We start from the raw sequence: 20,100 nt of genomic DNA, 5'->3' as shown, positions 1-20,100 counted from the left end.
TTGTAAAAAAATGCAACTACCGACTGTTTATAATGATCCAATGCTTATGGAAGTCACAGAGATAGCGAGCGGCATTTGTTTAGTACAGACGCTGTTGCATAAGCATGAGCTGTGTAACTATAGACTTTTACTGGTGTTGATTGATCGCACATGTGTGTAAAACCTGTATTAAAGAAAAAAAGGTTTTATTGCTAAACATTGCAAGTACTCACTTCCGCCTCTGGTTGTCGCAGTCAGCACTTCACAGGGTGGTCCTATGGAGACCTTGTTCCGCGCCTGTATCCTGGCGTTGTACGTGGAGCCGCATTTCAGCATGTCCATGGTGTACGATGTGACCTCGGGAGACAACTCCACGGTGTGCCAATCGGTGTCGGCAGCTTGCTTGTATTGGAGAATGTAGCCTAGAATAACAGAGTACTTCGTTTTTATTTTGATAAGCTAATAATAGATAAATCATAAGGTCATTCTTAAATTAAGGTCATACAATGATTAGATTCCTTTTATATTCCCTAAAGTTAAGAACATAACTAACAAAAAACGTCAATTTTGATTTTTGAGAGTTACGACACTGCTTCGGGCGCGGTTGTTGCTAATGCAAGACACGACCAGAAACAAGGCTCGAAAAAAAGAAAGAAAAAGAGAAACATTTATTTTCCGAGTGTCTATAACCCTATATTTACCTAAGTGAGGTGATCCCCCGTCAGCCGGCGGCAGCCAATGTAACCGTGCGCTGGACGCCGTAGTGTACTGCAGGGTGAGGGCGGGCGCGGCCGGCGCCAGCACCGCGATCACGCTGTACGTGGTGGCGTCCTCTCCCAGCGTGTTGCTGGCCGACTGTATATCACTGCATATTCATCTAATAGCGGCGATCCACCGTCAGCCGGCGGCAGCCAATGTAACCGTGCGCTGGACGCCGTAGTGTACTGCAGGGTGAGGGCGGGCGCGGCCGGCGCCAGCACCGCGATCACGCTGTACGTGGTGGCGTCCTCTCCCAGCGTGTTGCTGGCCGACTGTATATCACTGCATATTCATCTAATAGCGGCGATCCACCGTCAGCCGGCGGCAGCCAATGTAACCGTGCGCTGGACGCCGTAGTGTACTGCAGGGTGAGGGCGGGCGCGGCCGGCGCCAGCACCGCGATCACGCTGTACGTGATGGCGTCATCTCCCAGCGTGTTGCTGGCCGACTGTATATCACTACATATATATTTACCTAACAGCGGCGATCCACCGTCAGCCGGCGGCAGCCAATGTAACCGTGCGCTGGACGCCGTAGTGTACTGCAGGGTGAGGGCGGGCGCGGCCGGCGCCAGCACCGCGATCACGCTGTACGTGATGGCGTCCTCCCCCAGCGTGTTGCTGGCCGTGCACGTGAAGTTGCCAGATGATTGCTCGTTTACTTCTGCAAAAAATACAAGAAATAGTTTTGGTTCGAAGTTTTTTAGGTGGTCGGCATTCTTGTAATAGTGCTTCTCTTGTTGTATAGGCAATGTCGTCTGCGTTGCCGAAGGTCTTAGTAGATATTACAAGAAAGTAGAGAACTACAGTCTCCACGCGAGGTTCGAGAGCAGAATGCGGCGGGTCAATCAATGATCGAAATCGGGCTAAGCGTCATTTATTTATTCTTCATTTTATTTATGCGTTCAAGTCATCTTCTTAGCGATTCTCCTAGTAGTGTTCTATGAAGGTTTTTTGTAGAAGGCTGAGCTAAGGTTGCCTCCAGAATCTCGCGAACTAAATTGACAGGTCAATGTGCACAAATGATACCACAGTTTGGCCAGTGCTGTTCATATCGATATTTTCAAAAAAGTTTGAATTAGAGAATAACGCGAGAATTCACCGCTAGCGGCGCTACTGTTGCGCGGTCAGTTAAAATGTATCTTTAAGTAATTTAAATTATTTTACAAATCTTACTTGGTATTTAGAAAATTGTGCAATTTAATAATAATAGACAAAAGGATATTGGATAAACATATTGTAGGTAATTAAATAAATATTTTATTATATTTATTTTATTTTATTTGTTAGGAAAACTTGCAGCTAGAGTAACAAGTTGTGGGTGATAACATAGAAACAGTGATTTTGGCTCAAAATACAAATAAGGCCGACCCAGACGGGGAAATAAGATACTCGTAAGATTTCTCATTTATTTTGTGTGGTGTGGACGTAAAAATTAAATCGTCTCGGTGATCCCTATTGCTTCGATTGTAAAGAAGACCAGTCCCTAAACTGGACATTCAAGTTGACAATTAGGTCAGAATTTAAATACATCATCATCATCATCATCATCATCAGCCTACTCTCGTCCACTGCTGGACATAGGCCTCTCCTATTGCACGCCATTGAGCACGATTTGCGGCAACTCAGATCCAGCTCTTGCCTTAGAATTTAAATACAGTCAGACCAAAAAAAGTCTGCAGCGAATTTAATAGCCCACGCAGTGCAAGTATTATTTTAAACGTCAAAATTCTATGAAATTACGACGTATTAAATAACAGTTGCATTGCGTGGGCTATCAAAATCGCTGCAGACTTTTCTTGGTCTAACTTTAATTATCGATCAATCTCATCTACCGGTCACATTGTATAAAATTAAAACACCAATTTTAGATTTATGGCCACAACCGCGAGCTCTTGATATAAACAACTTGCCCTCAAACCTGCATATTAAGAGACAACAGGAGTGGTCATATCTCCATACAAACGTACTCGACTGTTTCCTCCGTGGGTTTTGATGCTAGAGTAATGATTTTTTCAACACCGATTAATATTGTCAATATATGTGTCGGACCGTTATGCTTTTTTTGATATTTTTGTTTTTTAAGGCGCTAGAGCCTTTCAAAAATGGCCAAAATGGCCTCATTGACTATGCCGCAATGAGACGCGTAGTATTCAAAACTGTTATCAATTAGCCAAAAAAGCAAAACGGTCCGGCACAGATAATATCATAATCATTTAATTGGTTAAGTTTTGGAGGAGTAAACACTAAACAGTCGAGTACGAAACTTCGATTTCTGAGATTTTTACGCAGGATTTTTCGCCTTGTCCTTATCGCACTAGTTTTAGGAGCCGCTTCCGTTAGCGAGATGAGTATTTTTACCTAAAATATTTAAAACTCAGCTCCGGTTTCGTCTTAACATTGAAATTTGTCAGTTTCACATCCGCACCTCCTGATTTGATTGGTAACGTCACAATGTTACAATCGAATCAAGCACTTTTCTCGTCACATTCATACAAATCGAAATCGTTTGTGACCCCTTTACTCGTATAACTATCACATGGGTAGTAAGTGCATCTTACTTATCAATATCATTTTATCGACATATACCTCTGACTATTTTTTCTTTGCTATTCCTGGTATCATTTTATTTGTCAAACTCATGTCAATTTAGTTCGCGAGTTTCTGGAGGCAACTGCAGGTATTTCAAATTTTATAAATATTAAAAAATATCCAATATACACAATACAGTACACAATTTAAAATATGTCTCACGAAAGTTTAATATCGAATATCCAATATTTTGGAAAAACTTTCGCGTGTTTCTGGTAGGCTTCCGTAGCTCAATTGGTTAAGAGCAACGCACGGATTGCGGAGGTTGCGGGTTCAAGTCCTGCTGGAAGCGTAAATATTTTTTTCCTTTAATATAAAATTTGTAATATCGCTCGCAAACGTAGGTATATATCTGCTTGTTTAAAACTTGGTTGAGCTAGGTATTGTTAGCGGGATTTTGAACGTGCCCTAACTGACAGCGTATGTTCCACCCACTCTGTCAAGATGGATTCCCGCGAAAAGGACAGTAGCGTCGGTCTCAGCATTGTCGTATATATTCAGTCCAAGAATAAATCGTTTACTTAAGACCTAGTGCGTTTCCCTGTTATTAGTATATAGGTACAGTCCGTTTTTTTTAGCATTAGAAAGAACTTCGCAGAAGTAAGCTTGTGGTTCCAAATCCGGCACTATTAGCGGTAATAATTTGAAGTAAATTATATGTATTGACCATGCTTCATTAGATAATTCAATAATTATTAACAATTAAAGAGCCTGATAAAAACTGCACGCTTGCTTCTGTGGAGTTCTTTCTAATGCTAAAAAAAACGAACTATAGGTACCTCTGATGTGCAAGTGTCCGCGCGGCGTGACCTGGTAGAAGGCGTGGTGCGTGACGGGCGCCTGGCGGTGCGTCCAGCGCGAGCGCGGCGCCGGCAGCCCCACGCACGAGCACGCCAGCAGCGCCGCGCGCCCCGCGCCCACCACCACCACGCCGCCGAACGATGCTATGCGTGCTGGAACTGAAAACGATACTTATCACTCCGGATCAATAAATTAATATAAACTTATTCGTGGGTTATTAGGCACAGGAAACATAGCCGGTGCTCTGTTTAACGGATATGTTACAGCTTCGAACCGGAGATCATTAGAACCTTTAGGTACCGTCAAATCACGCCATGCGCGTAGGTATAGGAGTTGATGACGTGATAATAGCCCAAAAAGTTTTCTTGCACCCGTTATCTATTGATTTGGTTTGATTTAAACTACGCAATTTAAAAATGACTGGAAAAAAACTTTGTCGATACAATTAAACGTAAGGGCTGATTTAGACGGCACGCGAACGGGCATACGATTTTAGTTACATTGCGGTCTGTTGGTTACGTCCAATTCAACCGACCGATAACCGATTCAAAAACCGCAATGCAATGAAACTCACATGCGAGTTCTCGCATCGTACAAGTGAGTCCTTAAGCCCTATTTAGGTGATGCCAGAACTTGCATGAGTGTTTCATTACATTGCGGTTTTTGATCGGTCGGTTGAATTGGACGTAACAAACAGTCCGCAATGTAACTAAAATCGAATGCGAATTCACGCGCCGCGCCATCTAAATCAGCCTTCATGCTTACTTCTAGCGTTCGGGCCTTGCCCCACCACGAGCGTACTCTCCCCCTCTCCTGAGCCCGTTGTGGCGGACACCCAGAACTCGTACAGCTGACTCTCCTGCAAGTTCCGGACGGGGAACATCAGCTCCAGCTCCGACTTCATCTTGTCCACGGTTACCGTGTAGCTTTGGTGTTTGCCTAACCTGAAAATGTGACACTTGGTTTCAAGTTTGCTGAAGAAAAATGTCAGGGAATGTAAATATCTAGGTGTAGCTTTGTAGGCTTATTTTGTAGATATCTTACCGGCCTGCTTCCCTGTAGTACACAGTGTAGTGAGAGATGATCCCGTTAGGGTGAAGTGGCGGGAGCCAGCTCACGAGGACGGAATCGCTGGAGTAGGCCAGCGCTTTGATTTTTTGAGGGGCTGATGGAACTGAAAAACGATACCAAATGACATGTATTACACATTAGTGTCTGTTTGAGGATATTTGCCTACTTCTTTTCTAAGGACGGGAACGTGCCAGAATTTCCCCGAACCGAGTGTCACTAGAGTCAGTCCAAGAAAAGGCTGCAGTGGATTTGATAGCCCACGCAGTGCAAGTGTTATTTATACGTCATAATTTCATATAAGTTTTTACTTTTCTAGGTCCGACCCTATTCTTAAACGAAAAACAAGATGGCGGTTTCATTCTTTATGGGATAAAGTAGGGCCTTGCTAATCTAGATCCCTTAAAATCCACTGTCCGCGGTTATCCAAAAAAACTCGACGCAAACAGTGGATTTACAGGGGGTCTGGATTAGCGAGGTTCTGATAACTAATTATATATCTAAATATTATCTATTGATTTTTTATATCTATAGATTGTGGCTATCTTCGAGCAACACCGGCTTCCAACACGGAAGGGAGGCGGCATTCGCACTATTTCCCCTCTGCCGAGGTACAAGATTAGCGCGTCAATCTAATATACCGCGGGTAATAAAACTAGTTGCACTTGGATTTTTCACTAGACCGAGTCCAGACGCGCGCGTGAACAGTGCTGCACAAAAATGCCTGTTTGCTCGGTTTTTTGCTATAAAAAGAGGTCAGGGACATCAAATTTACAAAAAGAAAGTGTTATATTCCACATGTAATTTTTTTTTACATATCATACGTTTAATTACATTTAAATACAATGATTATATTTTAGTCACAAGTATTTGTTGGATTTATCGATTTTGCTCGCTCAGTACAAATTGCGGATCGGTCGAGCGACAAATCCGACTTCTCATCTCTCAGAATACAATGACATACTTCAACGAAAATGTGTTAGTGTGCGTGTTGTGACACTAGTCACTCGTCCGTACACAAAAAGAGAACGAGGTTTGCAAGATTTGTCTTTGACGTGTGTCATTTTCTCTGTATTTGTGTCGTCATTACAGAGGGCCTACCGCGAACCACGTTCGACGTGTTGCCTCCCTGTCACACTTACGTATGAATTTACAAGTGCCATAGAGAGGCAACACGTCGAACGTGGTTCGCGGTAGGGCCTATGATTGGATTTTGTATGTAAGTGTGTGAGAAGTGCGACTGTGTGCACCTTCCCCGCGCGAAAAATGGCAGAAAGATTTGTACGGTGAGATATCGCTTGGGCACCTCCCTTCCGACGTGTCGGAAGCCGGTGTTGCTCGAAGGTGGCTATGGACTACTTGCTGGTATTTCTTGCGTATAGCATATGCAAGTACGTATAGGTTGTCAATAGTCACTTGATTTCACTTCCTAAATGTGTACCCATTAAACTTACCGTCTTCTTCAGTCATGCAGTACACTGGAGGGCTCCGCTTGCCATCGCCCGCGTTGGTGAACGCAAGCACTTGCACAGAGTAGTTGGTGTACTTGCGTAGCGTGTGCAAGTACGTATCGGTCGTTGTTACTCGCTTGATTTCACCCACGTCAGCTAAATGTACGAAAAGAAATGATTAATTTGCATGAAATCGCGAATCTAAGGAAAATTAGAATAAGTCCGAGTTAGAGCCGCCATACACGGACTGCTCGAGCAGTAACCCAGTGATCAAATACACGGACTGCTTTTGCAGCTTGACCGCATGATGAAATTTCACCGCGCAGCCAACCGCCCGAAGTAGTTGCAACTGCTTGAGCGGTTCGTGTATTGCGAATGACGATTTTGTATTGAAACTGCAGATCACCCAACGGCGACCGCTTGAAGCTGTTGGCATTGACTGCTCAAAGCAGTCCGTGTATGGCGGCCCTTACAGTCAACATCAAGACGGACGGTAAGTGATGAAACACAACAATATAATCTTACAGATTAGATATGGTAGGGAAATTTGGATGAATAAACAATAATTACCATGGTCACTAGTAAGCGGCGAGTAGATGACTTTGTATCCTTGGATAAGCCCGCCGTGCTGACCCAGGGGTGGCGGAGTCCATACCACCTTCATGCTTGACGATGAGAGTGGGGAACAAGTCACTCTGGTCGGGTGGGACTCTGGCACTGGATGAAATAGACGTGTGCGATTAATCAAAAGTATATTAAGGCACTTGTCCCACCGCCGACGATGAGCGATAAGCGAGTAGAACGATAAACTAGAAACGAGTAGGCGAGCGGCGAGAAGCGAGTGTTAGCTCCAATAGTTTTGTCGCTCGGCTATAGGCGAGTGTTCGAGTGCCACGGGCTATTACTCGCGTCACTCGCTCGGGCGGTGCAGCGTAGCCGAATACGCAGACTGATTGGTCTCGCAGCTTGAGTCCTAGTTCTTGAGTACCGCTGAGCTAGTTTTATCTTATCGCGGCGACAAACTAGTAGAGCGAGTGTTCTCGCCGGCAGTGTGAACAGCCAGCGATGAACTATTAATATATGTGTCTCTTTTACTAACACAGGATCCTAATCTTTTGTTCGTTTCTTGGGCGAGAAAATTGCCGATAGTTAATCGCTTACTCGCTCTTGGTGGGACAAGTGCCTAAACAATACTCGTTAGGTTTGAATTTCGTAATAAGTACTCCTTCTTGTTCTTCTGCATTTCATACCTATTGATACAGTAACCTCAGCCATTTTTTCTAGCGATGGCGCCTTACCTTTGGCCTACTTTCGAATAGTTGGCGATACTTTTAGATATTTAACAAATGTAACACATATCAGTGAAAGAATAAGGATCAAAGTCAAATGGCGTGCTAAAAGTTTTAAAGATTTGTGTCGAAAGATGGCAGTAAATGTACTGACTACATAATTTACTTTGACAATATTCCTCTAAATCAATTTTTTTTTATTATGAACATATCAAAACCGGATCAATTTATTTATTAACCCTTTATAAGGCATAAGGGTGCCAGAAATTATGCAAAATTGAACCGTATTACTTTGAAATAAAGTGCAAAATCAGGTGGGAAATATATTCCCTCTGCCTTATAAAGGCTTAACAAATATATGTGTACATTAGTAATTACAAATAAATCCATATTTTAAACATGCAGATACGTCTGCGAGCGATATTCCAAATTTTATAGGACCGTTTGGCCGGAAGCGTAATTTTTCCATTTTTTAATAAAAAAATTATCCTATATAAAATGTGGAATATTCCTCTAATCTAAATTCCCTTTGACTCAAGTAAGACGTGTAATGACTCCAGCCGTTTGTTGTGTTTTGTATAGTTCACCCAGTTAAAGCGGTTATCTCCTTCTAAATAATGTGGTGGCGAATAAGAGTAAACGACACGCACTCTGTACCAAATGAATGGGCCGCCGCGGCTGTACCTCGCATGCGAGATAAACTACCAGTTTCTTTCTAGAGTCAGACCAGGAATAGATTGAAGCGGATTTGATAGCCCACGCAGCGAAAGTGTTATTTTAAACGTCAAACTTCTATGACAATATGACGTATAAATGACACTTGCACTGCGTGGGGTATCAAATCCGCTCCAGACTTTTTTCGGTCGGCCTCTATAGTCCGTTTTTTTTAGCATTAGAAAGAACTTCGCAGAAGTTCGCTTGTGGTTCTAAATCTGGCACTTTTAGCGGTAACAATTTGGAGTAAATTATATGTATTGACCATGCTACATTAGATAATTCAATAATTATTAACAATTAACAAGCCTGATAAAAACTGCACGCTTGCTTCTGCGCAGTTCTTTCTAATGCTAAAAAAACGAACTATAACTGTATACTCCTTGGCGCCACTTGCACCATTCCACCATTCTGGGGTTAAGCGGTTAAACCGTTAACCTAGTGTCAAACTGTACTGGTAACCGTGGTAACCGGTTAACCCCGGGTTAGTGGAATGGTGCAAGTGGCTAGATAGTAGATATACTGGAATCAGTTATGTAACGCTGCCATACATGACCCAAAATTTTTTTATTAAGCTATGAGCTTCATCCCATCTGATATTTGAGTAATTCTAAGCATTTCTAGCCTGGGGTAGGGAGGGAGGGTGGGGTACAAAGACGGCCGCCACCCGTCATCTTTAAAAAAATCTATTCTGATCCTGGTGGGTACTAGGGCAAGTTTGGTATCATTTTCGTATAAACCAAAGACGTAGAATTCATTGCTGATATTTGTTTTTTTCAGTTTCATAGTAATTTTACAAGAAAAACGTAAAAAGGTGAAAAATTTGGTTGGAGATTTTTGCTACTCGGAGCCGAAACTACAAAAGATAGAAAGTTGAAATTTGCAGACTAGATTACATTTATAAAGTGTACAAGAGATAAGAAGCGATTTTGAGAAATTCAGCCCCTAAGGGGGTTAAAAAGGGGATGAAAGTTTGTATGGGGTTCAAGTTTTATTTTAAGCTAGGAATTTGAAACTTCGTAAAACGATATATTATTAAAATACAAGAAAACTAATTTCAGCGTTTTTGAAAATTCATCCCCTTAGGTGGCGAAAAAGGGGTTGAAAGTTTGTATGGATATCAAAAAAATTTTCGAACGCGGGACTTGAATCTTTGTATTTAGGAATATTATTAAAAGACAGGAAAAGTAATTTCAGCGTTTTGTAAAATTCATCCCCTAACAGGGTTAAAAAGGGGTTGAAAGTTTGAATCCATTACAAATCCGAGTAGACACACATTTCTTATTGGCTCCCAGGCTTGAAATGCTTAGAATTACTCAAGGAACATATGTGATGAAGCTCATAGCTTAATAAAAAATTTTTGGGTCAACTTTATAACTGACTCCGCTAATAGTTAGAAACCGTAATGGCTCCTCTACACGATGGGCCAGCGCCGGCCACTCCAAGGGACGCATTTATGCGTTAGAGGGAGCAAGTGATATCGCTATCTCATTCAACCACATGGCTGCGTCCCTTAGAGTGGCCGGCGCTGGCCCATCGTGTAGAGGAGCCATAAAGTTTGCGAGTCACAGTAGAGTTACCTCCTTCCAAAGTGGTGGCGGCGACCGGCGCAGACGGCGGGCCTGCAGCGACGCCATTGAACGCGCGCACGCGCACCTCGTACCGCGTGAACTTCCTTAGTGCTGACAGGCTCAGCTCCGTCGCTGACCACCCATTTACCGTTAATGTCCTGAAATAACGTTTAAGGTATATTTCTTGCCACTATTTTATCCTGACCCTGTGTTATCCAGAGGAAGCCCGTAAGCAGTGTGTACGCAAAAGATAACGACTTCTTACATAGCGAGAATGATAGGTGCCTACATCAGTTTGTCTAAGCTCCTACCCCCTACCGACAAAAATGACAAAATACCTCATTGAATTGACTCGTAGCATATAATTGTAGCATGTCCTCACGTATCAGGGCTTCTAAAATCACGTGTTTGTGTATTTTTATGTTTTGAAAGTTATCTAACAATTTCCATAAGTTAACTTTGATTAAAACATAAAATGTAGTACCTAGTAGAGTTCCTAACAGGCGTGCCTCCCGGGCTGATCTCGGTACAAGAGACAGTGTAGCCCAGCAGTTCGCCGTGCCACGCTTCCCGCGGCGGCGGGCGCCATGCGGCGTGCAGCTCGCCCGGCCCGCCCGGAGTCACGTGCACGTTCGTTGGGGGCTCGGATGGTGCTGGAAATAGGACATTTTAAATCTTTTCCGAGTTTATATAAATTTATTAAATCTTTTATGAACAAGAAAATTTAAACCCAGACAAAATCTGTCTACAAAACTTTCTAAAACTTGACCATCAACCCTCACAGATACACAGCATTGGCGAGGAACTTAAAGAAGACAAATGTGTTAGTGTAGGATATCTGTGTACGAGTACCTACTAGCAGCTACCATGAGTACCCCTATTAAAATTCCCAGATGACTGCGAACCTCTTAATTTTAAACACGTAAACTATATATTTAGTCACCCGTTCCCTACTATACCTATGTTGCGTCTTGTCAATGAACTCTGCAAACCCCTAGGAGATCGCGCACTCCAGTTTAAGAAACCCTGATTTTGGGTCCTACAGTTCCATTAAAGATTTCACATAATATCCAAGTGACAATTTTACCTTCTTCTTGCGTCTTCACGACGACGGGTTCGGTGTAGGCACTTCGGTCGATTTGGTTCACGGCTGCTAACCGAATCATGTAGGCCGTGTGTGGCTTGAGTCCACTGAGCAGTGCCTCGTAATGGATATCGCCTTTTTTAGTCAGCCTATAACAAAATTTTAATATTACACTTCGCTAAGTAGCTGGAAGTATAGTAGAGTTTGCGAATTGAAAAGATAAAGTCCATCAATGGTTAGTCTGTTAGTACAGTGTTGGTATGGTATATCCCATGATGATGCTGATGATGATGCTTCCAGCCGATTTCGACCAAGGCGACCACTTCGACTCCTAGTTAGCTCGGCGCTCGTGCGCCCGAATATGGCTGACGTGACCGATCTTTCATGTGAACCCCCGCGCACATTGAGGGCACGTGAGAATATCAGCCACATAGAGGTAGTGAATGGAAGCAGGCTGGCGTGCTTTCAGCTCGCGTTTAGCGTCGAGGTCAACTTTAAGTTGTTCCTCGAAATCGCGCACTATAACCCATAACCGGTGACTTGCCTTCTACCTTCCTACACCCTGACTACAGGATAAGGGCTGATTTAGACGGCGCGCGAACTCGCATGCGATTTTAGTTACATTGCGGACTGTTGGTTACGTTCAATCCAATCGAATCGATCAAAAACCACAATGGAACTCGCATGCGAGTTCTCGCATCGTCTAAATAGGGCTTAAGCTGAAGACTTACGCGACTTGTGGCTGCTGTGCCGCCCCATGGACGGACACGTTGATAGTGACAGCGGCGTGCCACTGGTCTACGCGGACTGCGCCGACAGCGCTCAGGGTACAGTGCTGAATGGTGTAACCCATGAGCGGCGAATTGCCGTCGAAGCCCTGACTCCAGGATAGCCGCACCGCGCGGCTTAGGATCTCCGTCACGGATAGAGAGTGGGGCGTGTCGGGTTTCTCTGAGGAGTGAAAAGATATATGTAAGCGTGATTCTTTTCACTAGATGGTCGTACTTATCGGAAGATCAGCTCTGGAAGCCACCAGCAACATGCTGAGATGGGGCCATTTGGTGGGGCCATTTCATATTATGTATTGTCTCATTCGTTTGTGCTTACGAATAAATTAATTCTAATTTATTCTAGAGTCAGACCGAGAAAAGTCTGCAGTGATTTTGATAGCCCACGCAGTGCAAGTGTCATTTTAAACGTCAAACTTTTATGTAATTATGACGTATAAATAACACTTGCACTACGTAGGCTATCAAAATCGCTGCAGACTTTTCTTGGTGTAACTATATTCAAATGTCAGTAATAGTATAAAAGTAAATAGCTATTACAACGTAAAAGTAAATAGGAATACAGGAACGAGATCAAAATGACGAAAATTTCGGAGTTTATTAGCAATGGGATCATAGACTAGGAATCCTCTAGCCCACGTTTAGAGCAATTATTTCATGTAACCGATAATGCCAAAAATGCGGGGGTGCGCGGGACGAGGTGAATGAAGTCCCGTGCCGTGATTGGTCCGTTCAAAGACACGGACGTCACACAAAGACACTTTTGACTCGAACATGCGCAGAGGGGGTAGCGCGACTATGCTGTCTGGAGGATGTTTTGTCTGTGCATGGGATAGACAACGGGACGTAATCGAAAGAATCATGAACTTGTTACTCACCTTGGACGGATAGGTAAATATAATGGTCGCTATGACCATAGGCGTTGACGGCTTGGCACTTGTACACCCCAGAGTCCGGTCTATCGGCTCTGCTGATATATAATTGGGACCTTAAACCACTATCAGTCTTTGCTTCGGAGACACTTAGCCTGAAACAAAAGATTTTGTTTGAGTACGAAAAGAAAGTAGATTGTCTTAAAATGCTGAATATTGAACTGTAGGATTGTTTTTGGTCAGTAGATTTTACTTGCTTATATGAGTCTATATTCTCTGCGTTCTCTAAATGACTCATTTTTAGTGACCTAACCATTTTTATCTATCTAATAAAAGGAGTTAAAGGATATTACGTAAACGACACTACTTCTTTTCTAAACTAAAATAAATTGTAAACAGAAACATTAAAAAGGTTTTCCAAATCAGGTTTCCCGTGCTCACCTATAAGTATTAAGATCTAGGTGGTTCATGTTGTGCGACCATTGCACGCGTATGGGGTTGTCGCCCCGCACGTCGCAGAGAAGCGTGGCTGGAGAATCACGACGTGCCGTCATGTTGGTCGACGTCAATTCAAACCGTGCTGGTTCTAAAGAAAATATAATAAGTTATTCTACATTTTCTTATACACGTATCTTACTTTTATATGTCATCTTCTGTACATAGTTTTAGTTTGTCAATAAAGTGTATATATTCTATTACAAGCGACCCGGTCCGGCTTCGCACGGGTTAACAAATTATACATCTAAACCAGCGGCCTCTCACTTGCGGCCCGCGAGCCTGCCTGGCTATTTTGTATGTAATATTGACAAATGACAATGTCTGATAAAGTCCTAATTATTAACAAAGTGCGGCCCTCGACCACTTCGTTGACTGCTATGTGGCTCTTGGCTGCTAAAAGGTTGCCGACCGCTGATCTAAACCTTCCTCAAGAATCACTCTGTTGATAGGTGGAAACCCAATGAAAATCCGTTCAGTAGTAGTTTTCAGTTTATCGCGATTACAAACATACAAACACACAGACAGACGCAGCGGGGGACTTTGTTTTATAAGGTGTAGTGATATTTTACCTGTGATGACTTAGCGATAGCGGCCCCTACACAATAGATATAATTTTAAGGTTAGGTAATCAAAGTCTGCATTGGCTGATATTATTGATGTTGAGCTAGTACCTACCATTGACATCAACCTTAATGGTTTTAGACAGGGGCGAACCGACCCCGTTCTCAGCTTTGCACATGTATTGCCCCTCGTCATAGGGCAGTGCCGACTCGATCCACAGGGTCCCGTTTGAATAGAACTGGAAACGTCCACCGAGGTTCACCAGCGGGACGAAGTCGGATGATGCAGGACCTGGAGTTACAACGAAAATATAGATGTAGTGAATCATTCATTATCATCATCAAATATGACAAACTGTTGGGGTCGACTACAAAGTTATTAAGTAGGCTTAGCATGAGTGAACCTGTCTTTTTTTATTTCTTAATTAGAAATGGTCGGGTAATTTCGCTCAAGCGCGGTAAAGTAGGAATATCTACTGTTTTATTGCTTGTTGTCATAAAATTGTGGTTTAGCAGAGTTGTACGCTCTTGGCAACGTAATCCAGAACGGCGGCGTCGAAATTTTGTATCTTCTTGAAATGAGTCAGGCCATTATAATGAAATTACCTCTCTGCTTCATCCATGTGACTTGGGGACTGGGCGAGCCCGTAGTCTGGCAATGTAAAGCCACTGGCTCCCCGGCTAGAATGGCTTCGTCTTTTGGTTCTGTCAACCATTTTGGTGACACTGCAGCATGAAAATAAGGCAAAAAGTTAGGCGACGAAATGGTGTTGGGTTATGTCATTTGTTTGGACATGCTGTTTGGTTTCACTCATTATATAATGTACGAGACGAATTAATGTCATAAGGACGTATTTTTAAAGTGAGGGTACAAAAGGAATAGATTAAAGAAGGACATAGTGCGTCAAGCAAATCTTGTCAGTAGCAATGTAAAGCAAACTAAAGTAGGGCAACACTCAAAGAGTAGTATTGCGCTAAGAAAAGCAGCAATGTACAATGTACATCGAACCTAAACTTTTTTTTCCGCTGAGCGCGCCCGTCAATTCAAATTGTCACTCGCGGATTCTCTATTGGAAATGTTTGAAATTGTTATTAATAGGTATGGACGGACAATTTAAAAGCGGTGTGTGATGTTGATAAAAATGATTAACTAATTTGAAGATCTCAAAATAAAATTAGAAGTGGACTATGCCGTTAAACAAGAATGTATGAATAAAATCATTGCTTCAGCAGGTAGATGTCCTACTACTGGATTTTAATATTTTATTAGATTTCTCAGTTGCCACCGTAGGCATTGTAGGCATCTTAGCTTTGATTAAGCACAATCTTATTTAATATATTCGTATTTAATGGTGACACAGCAGAAATATCTCTTGAAATAGAATCGATTCAGAATGTAAACAAAGATGATGGCTGTCATTCGCGATCCACATTCCACAGATAAAGCACAGATGACACGCGATTTTCGAATTATTCGAACACAGTGTTGCTAACCCGCGATTTTTCAAATTTGCCGCCGTTTGCTACTGACAAGATTTGCTTGACCCAGTATAGCTTGGTAAAAAAGAGTAGAAATTAAAAGTGGCAACACTGTAGTGTCGTCCCATTTTCTTATATAAATTGGTTTGAAAGGGACGACACTATGGTATTACCAGTTTTTAATTTCTACTCTTTTTTGCCAAGCTGTAGGGAAATTTAGGGTGCAGGGACTGCAGGGCGTATAAACATAATCAGGAGAGGAAGAAGAAGATGAGTGATTAACTTACCCTATTTTACCTAAAACATAATGAATAGCCCTATGACCTACAACACATTACCTTGTCCTGCTGCTTTAAATATTTAAATTGCTAACCATCAATGTAAACTAATACCTATAAGTTATTTATTAAGAAAAATCGTTATTCAGCTCACTAGCGAGCTCGCCAGACAAAAACATCCACCATGTTTTTTCGCCATCGGGCAAAACATAGTTAGTTTACATACCTATATTATGTTATGATTTTCATCTAGAGCTCCTTTAAATGTAATAAATCTTCATCCAAGGTAAAACCGGTAGAAATCTCTTGTCAGTCGAAACATTTATAATCAAACAGGCATCACGCGCATCATTAATTCACAAAATATATTCAAAACATAGTATCTTACTGAATTTTCCTAAATCGTTACCATTTTCATAATCAAGTAGTTTTAACCCCCGGCGCAAAAAGAGGGGTGTTATAAGTTTGACGCGAATGTCTGTTTGTCTTTGGCATCGTAGCTCTCAAACGGAGGGACTGATTTCGATGCTGTTTTTTTTTATACGTGAAAGCGAGTTTCCTTGCTGTGGTTTTTATCTATGTTTGACAAACATCGATCCAGCAGTTTGGATAGTATCAGCTCTTTTCTAAAATGGTGTATAGATATTATGTGATACAACCTCAAAAATATCTGTATAATAATAGATTTCGAATCTTCTTATAAGCTAACATAGTAAAACTTTGCAAAAAAAGTTAGGCAAGAAGTTTCGAAGTCAGGATATTATTTTATGTATGCGTGATGCGTAGAAAAAACGTCGTCCAAACTTAAAGACTATTTGGTATCTCCTTTCATACACACTCACAGGTAATGTTACCAACTCCTCTAGCTGTCTGTATTCCAATGCTGAGCGAAACAAACATAAAATACAACTTTATAACACTGCATGTGAACATTAAATATAGAGGGAAGTGCTTTTATGGGGTGTACCATTATTATATTATTATATAATGAGTGGTTATGTGCACACTGACTCCTTTATATCTGGGTCACGTTTCATAAAACCTGTAACTTGTAATACAAGAGAAATTTCCTATTATAAAAGAAAATAAAAAGAAACTGCCGTAATTTTATTACGAGTTACTGGCGACGCCCAATATAAGACTACTTGTGTATATATTTCATATCAACTTTACAAAAACAGCTGTTGTAGGTTTCATATAGTATAGTTTGAACTCTATCTCGTCAGAAATAAGACTCAGTTTACACAAACCACACAGTGCACGTTTTTAAACTAGATGACAAGTGAACATCGCCAATCTTTTACAAACATAACTCGGTGCTCGTTAAGCGTGATAGTGCTTGTGCTCGGATGCTCAGGTGCTCAAGTGCTCATGTGCTTGCTCAAGTGGGTACCTTTGACGACCAGTTCGGCGGTATAATTGACTTTGGCTGCGGAGTTGGATGCAACGCAAGTGTATAGACCGCTGTGTCTTGCGAACACCTCTTTGAATACGAGGTTGCTAAAGAAATCAGCGCCTCGCTCTTCCACCTATATAAGTATTTTTATTTTGATTTCGTGGACATTACACATGTTTGTAGTTTAAGTTAAATCTATATTTATTACAAATTAAATGAAGACACGCTGATGCGTAGAACGAGTATTGACATATTATGTCGCTTTAGTGACTAAAAACAAGTGAGTCTAAACCGTAAAACTATTCAATGTTAGTATGTCTCACAACACTTTAAATTCGATTGTGAACTTACCTGTAGAGACGAGGGTATGGGCACATTGTCTTTCAGCCAGGTGAAGTGAACTGGCATGTCACCAGAGGTCACGCTGCAGCTGACCTGGGCGCGCTTGCCCTCCTGCAGGTTCGCAGAGAACGAGAATGGTTCGATTTCTGGAGGATCTGGAAAATTGATTCGAAGTTAGGAAAGTTGATAGTGTTGAGTATGTATAGATTTATACTGGCTGATTAGTCGTTAAATGTTAGTATGAAACTTGACGAGTTCTATGTCAATATGTCACAGCGTCAATAAGAAAGGAATATCTGTTTTTGTATATTATGATGGTTTAATTTAAATATATATATTATGTTTCGGACCTCTGAGTATTACTTAATATGGTAGCAGCATCGTGTGAATGGTTAATGAAGAAAGATATATACAAGTAAGTGGAAAAATGAGTAGTAACGATAAAATAATTATACCCGTGTTTGACGGAACCGAATATGCGAATTGGAAAATTCGGTTGATGAAATATTTACAGTTTAAAAAATGCAAGGAAGTAGCTACAAGAGATAAAACAGACAAGGACGATGCTAGTAAATGGGAAGAAATGGATATTCAGGCTACGAATTATATTTACAGCGCTATTACCAACCGGCAGTTAGAATATATAAGCGAGGTAGAGTCGGCATATAAAATAATATTAAAATTCGACGAAATGTATTTGAAAGAATCAACCGCTTTACAAATTGTGTGCAGAAATAATCTAGAAAATATAAAGCTAGCTAAATATACGGATATAAATGTTTTCTTCGACGATTTTGAACGATGTGTCAATGATTTGAAAAATGCCGGCGCCATTATTTCTGAAAGTGAAAAATTAAATTATATGCTAAAAGCGCTACCGGAAAGTTATAGCTATATAGGCGATTTAATAGACGTGTTACCGGAATCTGAAAGAACTGTTGAATACCTGAAAAGTAAAATACGAATGAAAAATTTACAAAAAGTAGATGAAGAGCTACCTAACCGATCGAACGCATTTAAAGTAAATACTGAAAATAAACCGACTTGTTTTACGTGTGGAAAGCCCGGTCACGTGCGCAGAGATTGCTGGCACGGAAGTCGTGGTCGCGGACGCGGACATTCAGGTCCACATCATGGTCGTGGACGCGGTGACCATAATTTTAGACCAAATAGAGGTAGAGGATCTTACCAGAGCAATACATATTATAACAGAAATAGCTTCCACACATCTATTGTGCATAATTCGACGAAAAGTGAAGAGAATACGGTAAAGTCGGGTCAGATAAATTGGCTTTTAGACAGCGGCTGCACAGATCACATCGTAAATACTGATGAATATTTTGACAAATATATAACTTTAAAGATGCCCGTAAAAGTAAAAGTTGGCGATGGAAGATTTTTGAACGCAACGAAAGTTGGCAGCATTGCGACATATTTTCCTGTTTATGAGAATAAAAATAAAGTGGTCATAGGTAATGTATTTTACATAAAAGAGATGAAAGCAAACTTGTTGAGCTATGCGAAGATTACAGACAATCACACAATAATTTCGTCAGGACATTTGTCAAAGATATATAACCGGAATAGAGAACTAATAGCAATTGCGAAGAAGGAGGACAGATTATATAAAATGACAAGCTTCATTACAAAAACAATTGGTGTAAATGTCGCAAGCAGTAATATGACAATTAAAGAAAAACTTCATAGAACACTTGGTCATGTAAATTTCAATCATCTTGACGTTATGTGCAGAAAACAACTATTGGAAGGAATACCTGAGCAATTAGAGACAGACTATATGAAATGTGCGATCTGCGTTGAAAACAAAATGCATAACTTACCATTTAATAATAATAGGACGAAAGCGGAAGATATATTACAGATTGTGCATACGGATGTTAATGGACCACATAGAACGACAGGACATCAAGGAGAAAAATATTTTCTAACATTTATAGATGATTTTAGCAAGCTGGCAAAAGTATTTTGTATCGGATCAAAGGAAGAAGTATATGACTGTTTTGTGGAATATGTAAATGAGCTACAAAATTTAACAGGAAAAGTAATAAAGGAATTGAGATGCGACAATGGTAGAGAATATATTAACAAAAGAATTTTTAATTATGCGAGAGAAAAGGGTATTATGATTAAGCCCTGCCCGGCATATGTGCATGAGTTGAACGGTACAGCAGAAAGATATAATAGATCGATTATGGATATGGCACGATGCCTTTTAGCAGAAGCAAAAGTTGACAGACGATTTTGGCCAGAAGCCGTAAAAACAGCAGCTTATTTAAAGAACCGAATATTGACAAATACTCAAGAAAGAATGACTCCCTATGAACTATTTTTCCAGAAGAAACCATCTGCAAAATATTTAAAAATGTATGGCAGTAAAGTTTATGTTAGAACGCCAGAAGAAAGGCGAAGGTCAAAATGGGACCATAAATCAGAAATGGGAATTCTACTCGGATATACAGATGTTGGTTATAGAGTACTGATTAATGACAGAATTATCATAGCAAGACACGTAGATATAATTGAAAAAGATGTGAAATTAATTGCTTTTGACGGTGAGGA

The 20,100-nt window shown here is 41.1% G+C and overlaps 1 protein-coding gene across 1 annotated transcript in view; it reads right to left on the bottom strand.

Annotated features, from left to right (window-relative positions):
- The window catches only part of LOC134680300 (cell adhesion molecule Dscam2), a 212,826-nt gene that overhangs the window by 12,297 nt on the left and 180,429 nt on the right, over positions 1 to 20,100 (bottom strand). The window contains exons 14-30 of the mRNA XM_063539410.1: positions 17,530 to 17,675; positions 17,176 to 17,311; positions 14,632 to 14,751; positions 14,141 to 14,317; positions 13,409 to 13,553; positions 12,974 to 13,122; positions 12,039 to 12,258; positions 11,311 to 11,456; positions 10,708 to 10,876; positions 10,233 to 10,381; positions 7,220 to 7,366; positions 6,653 to 6,805; positions 5,175 to 5,304; positions 4,896 to 5,074; positions 4,109 to 4,288; positions 1,213 to 1,401; positions 213 to 401 (exon numbers count right to left, since the gene is read on the bottom strand). Coding sequence (XP_063395480.1) covers positions 213 to 401; positions 1,213 to 1,401; positions 4,109 to 4,288; positions 4,896 to 5,074; positions 5,175 to 5,304; positions 6,653 to 6,805; positions 7,220 to 7,366; positions 10,233 to 10,381; positions 10,708 to 10,876; positions 11,311 to 11,456; positions 12,039 to 12,258; positions 12,974 to 13,122; positions 13,409 to 13,553; positions 14,141 to 14,317; positions 14,632 to 14,751; positions 17,176 to 17,311; positions 17,530 to 17,675 — 2,724 coding nt within the window. The remainder of the gene's footprint in view (positions 1 to 212; positions 402 to 1,212; positions 1,402 to 4,108; positions 4,289 to 4,895; positions 5,075 to 5,174; positions 5,305 to 6,652; positions 6,806 to 7,219; positions 7,367 to 10,232; positions 10,382 to 10,707; positions 10,877 to 11,310; positions 11,457 to 12,038; positions 12,259 to 12,973; positions 13,123 to 13,408; positions 13,554 to 14,140; positions 14,318 to 14,631; positions 14,752 to 17,175; positions 17,312 to 17,529; positions 17,676 to 20,100) is intronic.

Source organism: Cydia fagiglandana, chromosome 3 (genome assembly GCF_963556715.1).
Source record: "Cydia fagiglandana chromosome 3, ilCydFagi1.1, whole genome shotgun sequence".
NCBI classification, from domain to species: domain Eukaryota; kingdom Metazoa; phylum Arthropoda; class Insecta; order Lepidoptera; family Tortricidae; genus Cydia; species Cydia fagiglandana.
The sequence above is the reverse complement of the archived record's forward strand: the minus strand, read 5'-3'. Positions and strand labels throughout refer to the sequence as shown.